The sequence below is a fragment of the Poromitra crassiceps genome (assembly GCF_964638095.1).
Source record: "Poromitra crassiceps genome assembly, chromosome: 1".
Lineage (NCBI taxonomy): Eukaryota > Metazoa > Chordata > Actinopteri > Beryciformes > Melamphaidae > Poromitra > Poromitra crassiceps.
The window spans coordinates 39,430,107-39,445,168 of NC_139623.1; the positions used below are offsets into that span (position 1 = coordinate 39,430,107).

Genomic DNA, 15,062 nt, shown 5'->3' on the forward strand with positions numbered 1-15,062 from the left:
ACGAAAAAAAAGAAAAAAGAAAACGTTTTTTGGTTTTTTTTACGCTGCACCAGGCACATTCTCACTTTGCTGGCAGCACCAGGCACATTCTCACTTTGCTGGCAGCGCGGGAGATCATGTGACAGGAAGCTCAGTACCCACAAATCACATACTGGAAATTCTTCCGTCTGGCTTTCTCTGGACGGAGCACTCACTGTGCTGAAGACAGCTTTGTTTTTCGCACCTATTTGCCATATTGCCGACAGCAAATGGAAAATGCGGATGCCTTTATTATTGTACAAAGAGCGGTACAGCCCTCGCTGCTACTTAGTTTAGTGCTACAATGGTAGTGAACAGTACAGCTGTCTATCCCCGTTCAGTCAGCCAAAATACACATAAAGACATCCACATTCTCCATTTCCTGTTGGCAATATGGCAAATAGGTGAATCTCCCAAAATGTTGGTGTATCCCTTTGATTTGTCACGAGTTTCCATACTAGACACTTGAAATTAATTTGCGAAAATATGGGGTCTCAATTAGTGGGGATTGGACACTCTTCTTTGTTGATTTGACTTAACCATGATAAGGATGTATTTTTAGAATAAAATGTGTCCTCGTGTAGCTTAGTTGGACACATTAAAAAATGGAGCCTCCTTCCTTTCCTTTCTCAAAAGATGGTCCTCTGGTGACAGATCCTACCCTACATGTAGCTCCCTCCTCCAGATAACGCAGTGATAAAACACTATTCTGTCTGGATCAAGAACCAATGAAAGCCACTCTTTTGTTTGTGTTGTTTGCTCGCTCAAAAGAAATAGTACAGATCATTGCAGCCGGTCTTTCTTTCTACTCCCTTTTTCTAAAAGTCTGGAAATGTGTTTTTCGGTGGGGAAAAAGCCTTTGAAGGGAGAGAGAAGGAAATAAGAGAAGTGAGGAGGCATTAACCTCCTGCACCCACAGGCCAGTGCGGGTCTTAGAGAGAGAGAGAGGCAAGAGAGAGATAGGGCGATCAAGAGAGGGAAGCTGTTATATTGGATAGTGTAACATGGAAACTGAGGCAGAGGGGGTTGCATACACTGAAGGTCATGACTTGAACTTCAGTCTTGTGATGACATATTACTTGTACAGTATGTGACTGATGACATATTACATGTACAGAATGTGACTGATGACATATTACATGTACAGTATGTGACTGATGACATATTACATGTACAGTATGTGACTGATGACATATTACATGTACAGTATGTGACTGATGACATATTACATGTACAGTATGTGACTGATGACATATTACATCTACAGTATGTGACTGATGACATATTACATGTGTGACTAGGGCAAACCTCTGGCTGGCGGGTCAATTTGAACAAGTAATATCATTTCATAAGAAATATTCCAATGAGCTGAGAGACTTTCAAAACAACTCATCTTGTTTTCAGAATTTCCTTGAAAAACAAGACATTATTGACAGAAGTGGAGCGCTAGGCTTATTTCAATATGCTTTATTATGAGACAATTATCAATACTATAAATATTGCACGCTCATTTCTAGCATGCACAGTTGAGCAATTGTGCGCCACCAGCCACGCGCAACCGCCGCCTTATTATAGTAGTGAGCGTATAACTATAAACTGATTAAGTTGCTGGTTCTTAGGGATTGTTCCCATGCTCAGTTTCTTGTCTCTCCCTTTCAACTGCTCTTCCTCTCCACCTCTGTCATCCACTTTCTTATCTCCCTCATGCTTCTCCTCCCCCCCCCCCTGCCTCCTTGAGTCAGGCCTATTTCCTCTCATCCTCTTCCTCGGTATAAATGATGCTGACCCTGGGAAGAACCCCTGAGGAATTCAGTCTCTAAACAGCCGTTACAGGCATGATGAATGGCCATCTAGCCAGCACCCACCTGGGCACCATATTGTTTCAATTGCTTGAGGTGCGTTTGATTTATCTCACCTTGCATGTGGTCTTCCTACATGCAGTTCAATGGCACGGCGAGTCGGTGACATGCTGCCAAACATTTTGGATTGGATGCATGTAGTTCATCTTTTGAATGTTTGCATTTGTTTCTGATTCAGGTTGAACAGGTGTACCATAGACTGTGAATATTATTTACATTTTAGCATAGACAAATTACATGCAGAGTACAGTCTAAGTACTATTTGGCTGCACTGGGCAAGATTTTTTTTGTTCTTTTTTCTTTGTGGTAAAAAATACACCTGTTTAATCAGCTTAATTCCCAAAGTGGGGCTGCAAAAAAGAAAAGCATATACGTGTGTGTGTGTGTGTGTGTGTGTGTGTGTGTGTGTGTGTGTGTGTGTGTGTGTGTGTGTGTGTGTGTGTGTGTGTGTGTGTGTGTGTGTATATATATATAGAGAGAGAGAGAGAGAGAGAGACAAGCAACTTTGCCACTCGTCAACTCAAATGTGTATATACGGTGATAAGAAAATCTCTAAATCTGTACTCTTTTTAAATCCTCAAAAGCAGCAGACAGCACTATCGCCTCGTCTGGTCAGTCGGGGCACCTGTTTGGAGTGTTTAGAGACAGATTGCTCGTGTTTCCACCCTTACTAGAAGCGAAGCGATAGTAGCGAACAATTTGTTGTACTCACTTGTGACAACAAGCATTGTCAGCACCATCGACTCAGTCTCCAGTGAAGTAAGTAATCCACACTTTTTGATCATTTAGTCTAGTTGCTATCTCTCTCTTTTCACTTTGAGTGAAGAGAGGGGCGGTGCACAACACACACGCTGAAAGCAGGGCAGTGCAGCAGGCAGGCAGGCGCAAGTGGACACTCAGACCCCCTTCTCACCAAACGTGATCAACTCGGATGTACTCACACTCGCCCTGTCAAGCCCTGCCCCGCTGCTGCAGCTTGGTTGGCTGCCTTGCTGTATTTCCGTCTTCAATTGGTCTATTTCGGTTTTGGCCCCTCCTCTCGTCTTGTCGTTTGCGATGTCCTGACGCCAGGTATCCCAGCATGCTTTGCAAGCTGGTGAGCGACAGACGGCAGCGAGGGAAGTTGGGGCCATTTCGAAATCGACCAATTGAAGACGGAAATACAGCAAGGCAGCCAACCACGCTGTAGCAGCGGGGCAGGGCTGACTGGGCGATAGCGAGTACATCGCTCACCGCCCATGTTGGTGTGCAGGGGCCATCACACATGGCTCCTCGCTGTTGTGTGTCTCGTCTGAGAGACGGAGAGAAAGTGAGCGATCTCTTTTAAATATATCATAGGCTAGACCAGGGGTGCCCAACCTTTTTTGACCGAAGATCTACTTTTCAAGTAGCCAGCCTCCCGAGATCTACCAGTCCAGTTTCAACATCGCAAACGCACACACATCGTTTCCAGCCTGCAGTAACTAACCTCACAACACTTTCTCGTTGTCCCACAACCACTTGACATTAGGGCTGTGAATATTCACTGGCCTCACGATTCGATTCGATTACAATAGACCCTTCTCACGGGGGCCATTTTGTGTCGAAGAGGCAGGATAAACACAGGTGCAAGCAAAACACTAATGAGGGTTTCCAACTTCCAATCATGGAAGAAGGAAACCCTCATTAGTGTTGTGCTTGCACCTGTGTTTATCCTGCCTCTTCGACACAAAATGGCCCCCGTGAGAAGGGTCTATTCAGAGGGCTATGATTCAATTCGATTATGATTATCGATGTATCTCGATGCATCTTAAATCGATGCATCACTTTTTTTCCCCAATACATGATTTATTTTTTCTCACTTTCTTTTTTCTCACTGTGTGGCTACTTTTAAAATAAAAGTGCATTTGGAATTGCATTGTATTATGATCCATAATTAAAATAAACAACTGCATGTACTTCCATTATATTTTATTTGATTATTAAATTATTATTATTATTATTTTTTTATAATCGATTTTTGACGCGATCGACCTGGGGTGAGTCCGCGCTCGACCAGTAGACCGCGATCGACTGGTTGGGCACCACTGGGCTAGACGTAAGACATGCCTATGGCATGTCTTACGGAGTTGGTGAGATCAAACAAGAGATAAAACGGTGAGATAACGTTTATGTAGCAATTATAGGAAATATATTTTCTTAATTTCTCCAGTACGGATACAGAGAACATTAACGTGAAAGCTTATTGATCCTCCGGTATTTACAAATGCTGCACCTGTGCGTGCGTGCGTCTTGCATGGGGCAGAGTGTGTGTGTGTGTGTGTGTGAGTGTGTCTGTTATGCTGACTGAGAGAGGGAGGGAGGGAGAGACAGAGAGCTGAAGTCATTCTAGGTGCGCTGTGCACCGTGTGCATTAGGGTTGTGCGATGTCATGAAAATACCCATCGTGATTGTTTTACAGTGAAACATCGTTTTGGACGATGGCATCGTCGCTGGTGGGGGTGGGGGGGGAAATTAATTATTTATTAAGTCGCCGCGTTGCTGTAATTCCATTTGGCTAGCTGCTGCAAAGCGTTCACGTTAACAACAGGACAGCTGAGCTCTATGATACCAGCGGGCTTGGATAGGCTATTAGCCTCTGCTCTGTGCTAGAGCACAGAGCCAGGCGACTGAAGTGGGCAGTGGCTGTCACTATCAGCAATTTGAACGGCGCAAAACAAATAACGTTAACGTTACAGATCCTCACCAACAACGTGTGTGTGTTGAAATTAACTAGCTGGCAGAAAACTGACTGAATTACTGGCTGATATAACGTTAGATTCGTGTGGGCTTTTGAACCTATAGAGAGAGTTTAGGAGAAATGGCTAGAGAAACGCAGCTGCTGTGAGCGACTCCAACTTTCACTTTGGAAACAGGCGAGTTAAATTCACAGTTGAAGACTTGTACTCACTTTGGGTTGAAAACAGGAAAGAACGTGAAGTTTCTTCTTTGTCTTAAAAGGTTTTCACAACACAGCCAACTTCTCACGTGCTGGGGACGCCCCGGCGACATTAAACAATCGCACCCAGTTCAGAGAAGCAGTGGAGCGGAGGAGGGGGAGGAGGAGGGGGAGGGGAGGCTTCCCTGAACTGAACTGGGTGCGCTTGTTTAATGCCGCCGGCGCCTCCCCCGCGCGTCACGGTAAGTGGACTTGGCCTTTTTTATTATTAAAACGGCACAATTTTAATTCGAACAGACAATTAATTACAATGATCCGATGTAGACGGCTCAGAGGTCGATGGGGGGTCGGCCCATCACGATGGTCGATGTCATCGTCCATCGTGCCAACCCTAGTCTGCATATTTAATTGTCTCACATGCCTCAGATCGGCTCTTTAGATCGGCCTTTTTAGAGAGCTCCGATCAAAGCCAATAGAGCCAATATCGGCTGATTCCGATCGCGTTTCGATCGATCGGAGCACCTCTAGTAGAAAGTATATTGTGGTATGTTGCGGCTCCACCCACCTGCACCACCTTCTGAGCCTGGATGTCGACCAGCAGCAGGCGGCTCTGGAGAGGCTGCGTGACGTAGATGTACTTGTCCCTGACGTTGACGGCTGAGGACCAGATGCAGCGCTGCGGGGACACGCCCTCCCCTTTGGGACACATCTCCTCCTGGGACACATCACCAGCACAGAGAGGAGGGGATAGTGAAGCAGGAGAGGAGCAGTGGGATTTACTTGATGATGGCAAAATGATGGCACATTATACACTATTATGATGAGTGAGTCACCAAGGTTGCATATTGCATCATGTGGGTACTATTTCATACTATTTTACTATTTCATATTTTATTTCATTCAAACAATATCACTATGATTGCTAAAATGCCATTGACTAATTTCTAAATTCAATGCGAAATTCAATGTGTAAATGTGATAATACAGTATGTATTGTGGGGCAGAAAAAATATTGTCTATATATATTCTGCTGCAGTAATTACAAAGACGGTTTGTTCAACACAATTTCACTAGCTCTCCATTGAAATTATGTTATGCCAATGCCATTGCTAGAAAGATTTGTGTCTCAGAAATAAACATAAATTCTGCACTATCAGACTTTGTTGTCATTGAACTTTTATTTATTACATCGTATAGTGAACCTCATATTGCATATGGAATCATATCATAAGATAAGCAGCTCATCCGATCCCTAATTACTATTATTATCACTACTACTAATGACAATTATTCTTAATTAATCAATCGACAACCTTCTCACTTGCCACTGGCTCAAGTGTAACGTATCACCTCTATTATAAACCCTGCAGCCTTTGCTGACAAGACTGTTATACACCCCCCCACGTGCGCCCTCCCGCCAACACACGCACACGTGCACACACGCACGCACGCACACACACACACACACACACACACACACACACACACACACACACACACACACACACACACACACACACACACACACAGGGGCCTCGTTTTAACCATGTCCCCCCTCCTCTCCACCTCACCAAAGTAGAGAAAATGCTGTTTACAGCAGCAACTGGCTAACACATGGCTTATTGAGTTTGTATCGATCTCTAATACAATTACAGGCTCCTGTAAAACCCAAATCCCTCAGAGGAACAAGCAACTTTTACCATCTCTATAGCCCATTGCTCTGTTTGAGAGATGTTCTCTAGTGGATTAGAAACCTTGGGGTCTATAGACTCTATACAGTCTGTCGGGCTGAACTGTTGAATAATGGACACAACTAATCCCATTACATTTAGTGAGGTGAGGAGCCTCACTCTGACAATAGAGTACGGTATGGGAGAGAGCGCTGACTTTATTTTACTGGCATAATAATTTCCATTCACACCTCAGAGACTGAAACTACTGAAGAACTGCGTAATGTAAGACTGTATGCTTACGATAGATACAGTAGATATAGATACTAGATAGATACAATATTCAATTCAATTCAATTCAATTCAAAAAACTTTATTAGTCCCGCAAGGGGCAATTTAAGGCATGAATACTGCAAACAAGCTGTACTTGTAGATCTGTAATAGATAGATAGATAGATAGATAGATAGATAGATAGATAGATAGATAGATAGATAGATAGATAGATAATACAGCCATGAAATCTTGAGATTCTAATGGATAATAGTTTTCTTCCTTTGAAGAACGCGACACAAAGCTATCTGCTGTCTCGCAGTGCTTGTTTTGATTGAGGTACAAAGGGACTAATTAAGACCTAGGATATAAGTGATTCACAGTGAAGAAAGAGCTCTTAGTGGTGTCGCTGATTAATCTGATTTGAATAATTGTTGCCTTACTTATTAAAGAAAATGTAAAAGCGTGCAAAGTGGTGCCTTTCAACCTTTCGTGTAATTGGATTTTAAATGGTATCTTAAATTCTAAGTAGGCTAGTATATGGACAAAGGGGAAAAAAAGTAAAAATAAAAAGAGTTTAGCTGCTGCATCTCTTTGAGTTTAGCCCAGTTGGAGAGACAGGTTTGCCATGACATAGGTCCTGTTTTTTTATTATTATTATTAAACTGCTCTGTAGCCCAAAATCTGTCTTGTCAACTCTGTGCCTAAGGAAAAGTATTTTTGCACATGCACCTAAAGGTATTTGAGCAGTGTTGGGAGTAACTCATTACAAAAGTAACATATTACATGTAATATATTACTTTTAGCAGTAACTCAGTAATATAACTTATTACAATAGGATTTCAGTAATATTATACCAGTTACTTTGTTACTAAGTTGATTTATTTTTTATTTTTTATCAAAGCACATTTAAGTAAAGATACAATAATTTCCGAATCAGATGTATGTTTTTATGCAAATAACGACTATAGATAATAACAATAGACAATAACAAAGGAAAAGGATAGAATTTTGGATTGTTTACATTGACTTCAAGACGGTTGTAATTATTTTCCGGGATGGTTCCGGGGCGGCAATGTCATTCTGCTACTGCAGTTATTTTTGGTGAAAGTAATGCAAAAGTAGTGTAATAAGTAACAAGTTACTCTACAGAGACAGTAATATTGTAACGTAACGTATTACTTTCAAATGAAAGTAACTAGTAATATGCAGTATATTACATTTTGAAAGTAACTTGCCCAACACTATATTTGAGTGAGAGGTGGGTAGGACAAAAACCAAAAAGGTAGATAATGTTTCAACTCTGTATGGAAACTGAGCCTGTGACACTGGCCTTTCCATCATTCTCTAAATGTTTCTCAAAGCACCAGTCCAAGCTTATCACAAATGATGTGCTTGTTTCATTACAGAGCAATTTGCCCAAATGCCCAAATGTTGTTTTATACATTCCATTTGTACTTACATAGGTCGCAACAATCCTCTCTGTGCGTTTCATGTGCCTGCGAATCTCACATTCACTGGGCTGAAGAACGGTGATGCCCTCATCAGAAAACACATAGAACATATTCCCCACGCTCAAGCCTGGGAGAGAAGACAGCCAGACACAAACAGCTCATGATATGGCGGAGAAGAAGCAACAAAATGGTGAAAATACTGTAAGAAAGTATCTGATGTTTGGGATGGGCATTTCAGCATCCCTGCCGGAAGAGACTGCTGCTAGCTGTTAGTGTGGCTGTCAGCCATTTTGAAAACGCCAACAAAGGGCTCTGTCAGCATGCACACTGCACGGAGCTTCCAACTCAGAGCACCAGCACAGCACCATAGAAAAAACAAGAGCATATCCGCAGGCCTGTCTGCCTGCTGTAAACAGCAGCTGCTGATTAGTTAGAAAGGATCCCAGTTTGATGTAAATATGTGTGGATAAGCAGCGGGTTGTCAGGTATACATCACCTGAGTGTTCATGATCAGCAGATGCACACAATGTGCCTCTGAAACATACACAAGTGTGCATACAGTACAAAAAAGCTATGATGCGTTGATTGGTTTGTTAGCTTGTTAGGACATTATTATTTTTACACCATAATGCTGTCAGATTAGCAAACAACACACGGCACAGCACAGAATGTGGAGTTCAGTCTTCAACACACTGTCAGAAAAATAACAACAAGCAACATTTACATGCTTTGTTAACCCACACAAACACGCACACACACACACACACACACACACACACACACACAAACAAGCATTGATACAAAAAAAAAAACACAAAGAAGCAAACACATGTACGTGCACACAGTGTTAACGAGCAATCAACACTTTAAGTGCTGATAAACACTTGAGAGCCAGAGGTAACACACTCGACATCAGCCATCTTAACAACGAGCCAAATGCTTAGACTGTACTCTCTGAAACAGATTGGCTTTTCTTGGCTCTGTGGTAAACTGAATGCAGGGATTAAAATTCTCAGTCGCTATGATGGATTTCAGTCAATTGGAGTCAGATATGAAATGTGGAAACGTATGTCTATGTTCAGTATGTTGGAACCTATAGCGTACTGATTCAGCCTAAGACACAATCCATGCATCATTACTGGGTGTTTTGGAACTTTTGAGTGAAATTAGTGTAATATGTACACACTGTCCGCCTTTTTGACATGGAAACCTATGGGAAACGACCGCACGTTGGTAAAAAAGCGGACACTTTAAAGCCCGAAATAGCTCAAATAGGCCTGGAAAACTTTTCAGTCAGAAGATTTTTTTTATTTTATTTTTTGCTTGTACCCCCCTGGTCCAGCAGCTGGATCGTAAGGTGTGCTTTGTGTTTTTTTTTTCTGTGGAAAAAAAAGTCTTGGGAGTTCAGGCCTGAAATTTTCCCCATCATTTTCTTTTGATTTATCATGGTAATTCACCCTTCCGCCACCCTAAAAAAGTGTTCCTGGCACAAAGTAAGTGCTATAATCACGTTAGAACCCCTAAGATCCAGCAGCCGGCGTATTAAAACCATTAAAACCACTTTTTTGAGACCTCCAGGAAATTTTTACAAAATTAACACGTTCACTGCCAATGACGTGTTAATACGTCAAAAAAAATCCAACGGTTGACTGCCAATGACGTGTTAATACGTCAAAAAAAAGTTTTTTTTTTTTTTGACGGTGGGATGTGCATCTAATCCCTGTGAATGTGGCAGTGATGCAGCCTATATAAAACACATTGGAGTGGAGGTACTACAGGGGGTGCGTGAGAGAAAGGGGGAAATGGACAAATGTAAGAATAAATCATGAAAATAAATTAATGTTAAGATGAATCTGCTCAGGAGGCACCGATTGCAACTCTTTCACTCCGTCTTATTTTGTAACGTTATATTCTTCATTCATTCATTGCATCATATGCTATAGTTTTCTCTTGCCGTTTTCTGAGCACAATGTTGTTGTAGTCGGGTAAAGGGGGTACTTGGATTCAGAAATCAGGGAAAGGGGGTACTGAAGGCAAAACAGTTTGAGAACCACTGATATAGAAAGACAGGCTGGATGTGTGCCGTACTGGAAACCACAGGGGTGCTTACTGGCCGTGACAGCATGTGGCTGGTATTGTTATCACCTCTTGAGAGTGTGTGTGTGTGTGTGTGTGTGTGTGTGTGTGTGTGGTTTTGAGTACTTTGCCAGGTGTGTATAGTACAGTATGTCTGTCTGTGGACAGATTTCGTCAAGCAACAGCATCACAACTGTGCAATATGCAGTTAGAAGTGTGTACTTGACATCACAATGAAGGCCGACTTTGAAGATGGGTGTGATCTGAGCAAGGGGGCTGGAATCAGCCCCCCCCCCCCACACACACACACACACACACTTTACGTCCCTGGCCCACATTTGTTTTATGTCATGGGCGTCGCAGCGTGTGTGTTCCCATAGCAAGATGGTCTCTTGTTCAAATGTAGCCACCATACTGCGTCTGTGGTGATGTTCTCATGTAGCCACCATACTATCACCACTCTGGTGATATTTGCAAAGTACATACTAGAGAACATTGTGCGATGGGACCACACCAGCCGTGATCCCCCCTACCACGATCCCCCATCCGGCCCTTTTGCTTCGACGACACCCATCTTCAAACACGCCTTTCATTTGCCATCTCAACTACACACCTGTAAAGTTTCGTGACTGCATCTTGCACGGTTGTGCACAATCTGTCCACAGACTTAAGGTGAAAACAATAGCAGCCACACGCTGCCGCGGCTAGCAGCATGTGTGTGTGTGAATGCTTCCTCTTCAGGTGACACATTCCTGACAAACAGATTGGGAAGATGAGAGGCCTTGGGCATGTGAAGGAGAACAATATAGCGGTTGAGGAACTATTATGTTATTACCTTCTTCTCTCCAAAGAATGTTTGCAACTGTAGAACAAGCAGCAGGGCGACAGAAAGGAAAAGAGAAAAAAAGAGAGGGAATCAGAGATCAAATCACATCAGGAAAAGAGATAGATCTCCCAAGACACAGATGGAGGTGGCATCTCGTATGCCACGTCGAGACAAATGTGAGTTTGACGTCTACCGAAATGTTCCACGTTACTGTTGACAAGTTTCCTCTGGAAACAAGAGATCTCTATCTGACTCATACATACACAGTGATGTATGTAGTGGTAAATAAAAAGGTGTGTAAACTCTGAAGTTGTAATATAGTAATAATATCATAAGGCAATAAGACAAACAGCCACCAATATCAACATAAATATGTCATACACTACCTTCAGCATTAATACATGTTTTTCACCCTCTTCCATTTAAGTGACATCACTTTGATACTACTAAGCCTTACCATTATGTTCACACTGCAAGCAGCATGGTCACCAGGAGAGACTCAGCCTTAAAGGGATAGTTTAGTTTGTTTGAAGTGGGGTCCTATCAGCTAGTAAGATACACTAACTTAATTAGGTACAGTGGTCTTGAAGCGGGGCGCAGCGTCGAACGAGATCCGGCACCCAGAGCAGCAGCCTCACCAGCTTTTTCTCTGTAAGTCCTGGGGGTCAACAACTAAAACGTAATTTAGCACCTAAAACAACGCCCACCTAAACAAATCGATATCTGTGTACATGCACACTCTATTTTGACAATTTTCAGCGCTTTACTTTTCCGCAAAACAGCAGTTTCATTCGGCACTGCTTTTTCTCCCAACCGTACAACTACCGTATTCCTCTGCTAAAAGCCTGCACAGAGCCGCAGCACTGGATTACTCCGCAGTTATTTGGGGGTATTTTATTTCTCTCGGTTTATTAGTGAAGACACAACAAATAGAATACACAAACGAAAATATGAGTGATTTTGATAGCGAGGATGATATGCCATTCACCTTGGTGACAAAAGGATACAATTATGAACCAGAGAGAATACAGAAGAGGAACTTTTGCAGAGAGTGAACAGGCAGAGAGATGCGCCTGCTGCCTAAATGCCTGGGTGCCCTGCAGACCTTTTTCACCATTCCCAGGATAAATTGTGGAAAACGTCCCAGACCAGAGAGGCCAGGTGACTTGTTGTCTCTAAAGTAAGTCAGTGTTTTATCTCTCTTCTAAGCCTTCCTGTTTTGTAAACCGCGGCTCTGTGCTCTGTGCTGGCTTTTAGCGGAGGAATACGGTAGTTGTACGGTTGGGAGAAAAAGCAGTGCCGAATGAAACTGCTGTTTGGCGGAAAAGTAAAGCGTTGAAAATTGTCAAAATAGAGCGTGCATGTACACAGATGGGTACAGGTGGGCGTTGTTTTAGGTGGCTAAATTACGTTTTAGTTGTTGACCCCCCGTACTTACAGAGCATGCGCCCAGCCTCCTGAACACTGTACCTAATTAAGTTAGTGTATCTTACTAGCTGATAGGACCCCACTTCAAACAAACCGAACTATCCCTTTAAGCTGTGTTCACACTGAGATATTTATTTTTCGCTCTGTCGCTTGATTCAACCCTTTGGAATCGTTCTGTCGCTCCGTTTAAATCGCTCATCAACAGGCACACGAATTGACGGACATGTGGGGGATATAACGTTATGCAATGTCATGCTGTTTGTCCACTACGAGCCCCCGTCGTTGTTTACAAGCTAAGCCTATCAGCGTGCTCCCCTTGTGAGCCCCATACCGGTAGTACAGACTTCACTTCATGTCAGCTGTCAGCCTGTCAATGCAAACCGCATTATATTGTATTGTTGCCACACAATAAACCAGCGGTTTGTTCCAAGCCAGTGTGATCCTTGACTCGCTCTCACACGGCAGCCAATCAGCGTTGAACAGCGAGCGACTGATGCCAGCGTATTTTCAAAACAATGCTTGAAGAATGGTTCCATCCCTCGTTGGGGTCGATAGAAGCTCCGAAGTCATTGTGGTGATTTCTTTCTCTTTATTTTAAACAAAAAACTTTGACCCATTTCAAACATCCTAGCTGTGCAAGACAAATACATTGATACAATCACAGCCTCTCACAATGCCCCCCAGAATTGGTCAGAATAGTGACATATCAACCGATTGCTCCTCAGAAATACATTCTCCCTGTGGGTTGACCTCCTGAGACCTCATCTGAATGTCCTCAGTCCCTGAGATAGTCTTCAAACTTTGACACTGTATCTCTATAAAATCAAGCTGTAAGTTATAGTCATTGTAGAAGTCCTACTCTTTACTGCAAGCTTGCTGCAGTGCTGCAAGCTTGCCTGACATCATGACAGTTTATTCTTCTCTTCAAGCCCCAGAAGGCACAGAGTCAACTGTCTGTCTGTCATTTGATATAAGGATTTAGTTTTAGTTTTTTTTGTTTTGTGTTTTTGTGTTGGTCAGGTTGCTTTTTCATTTCTGCCATACAACATCTGAGAAAGAAGAGACTGGATGCTGCAGCTGTAATGTGCACAGATTGAGGATTTCTATGATAGCTACCACTCCCTTACGAACAGTGATGTGGACATGTCTGCTTATGAATCTTCTTGGTTGAATGTTTGACAAACAGAGAAATGTGGTACACTCACTGGACAAACTGAATAATTAAATAATAAAAAATAGTCAATGGGAATTAACTCCTGTGTCTCATCTACTACATTCCTTGGAATTATGATTGATGAGAATTTGAATAGGAAAAAACACATTCATCTTGTCTGTAATAAAATAATTAAGTCAATTGGTATCACCAGAAAAAATATCCAGGTTGGTTAATCAATCATGGGCCCTATCTTCCCAAAAGCGGTAATTTAGCGTTTGCCCTCGTTTAACGCCATGCACAATGCAAATTGGGGGCGGGCACAAGCGCATGCCTGTTATAATTGTACTGGGCATAGCGGTGCCACATGCCAAAGCAGGCGTTTCAGCGCTAAAATGTGGGGATAGATGGCATTATCCTATCGTCAGCAGCGCGCAATTACTTTGCGCTAAGAGCTTTGAAAAGCACCTCTTAGCTGCGCTCCAGGCGCTAAAACACTCGCTGCACTTGATCGCACCATAATCTCCGCGCTGTGCAGCGCAGAAACGGGTAACCAGCAGATTATTCGGTGAGGCAATCGACTATAATTCACTAATTATTTTTCTCCCTGTCGCTCGATTCAACCCTTTGGAATCGCTCTGTCGCTCTGTTTAAATCGCTCTGTCGCTCTGTTTAAATCGCTCTGTCGCTGTGTTTAAATCGCTCTGTTGCTGTGTTTAAATCGCTCATCAACAGGCATCAATTCCGAGGTCGGTCGGGGAGCGTAAAGGGGTTTGAGGAAAGACAGGGCCGTGAAATGTTTCCATGGCTTTGTCCTCTGGTCAGACCCACTCCTCCCCTCCTCCTTGTATTGTTTTACCAGCCTCCTGTAGGTGTCCTTAAGGTTTTTCCACCTAGCTTGTAATATCTTCACTGTCAAGAAACAAGCAGCACACAGCTCTAACGTTAGACAGGATGAAAACGCAAACAACACAACTGCGTTTTCCCCCGATCCCAAGAATGAATAAATACTCCGGGGTTACGGCAGCCAATCAGTGTTGAGCAGCAAGCAACTGTTGCCAGCGAAATTTTGCTCGAGTTGGGATATTTCATCTCGGGCGACGAGCGAATTTTCACCCTATCGCTCTGTTGCTGTCGCTCGGACGCCCAACGATTTTTCTCCCGGGCGAATATAAGCTCAATCGCTCGTTTGCATTGACTTTGTATGTAAACTCGATGCCAGTGAAAAACTTTAATAGGTCGGTGTGAACACACCTTTACAGTATCCTGTCTCTACGGCACATTTTGTTGTTTCCCTTTTGTCTGTTTCTGTTTATAAGTGCAAAAAAAACTAAAAGGAAACTAAACCACCTGTTCTAGATTTCTAAACAGTCGTGCGCACTGCAGTACG

General features: G+C 42.9%; 1 protein-coding gene across 1 annotated transcript in view; it reads right to left on the reverse strand.

Annotated features, from left to right (window-relative positions):
- The window catches only part of fstl4 (follistatin-like 4), a gene marked incomplete at both ends in the record, with an annotated part of 526,243 nt that overhangs the window by 21,662 nt on the left and 489,519 nt on the right, over positions 1 to 15,062 (reverse strand). The window contains 3 exon segments of the mRNA XM_083649857.1: positions 5,360 to 5,509; positions 8,198 to 8,316; positions 11,101 to 11,127. Coding sequence (XP_083505983.1) covers positions 5,360 to 5,509; positions 8,198 to 8,316; positions 11,101 to 11,127 — 296 coding nt within the window.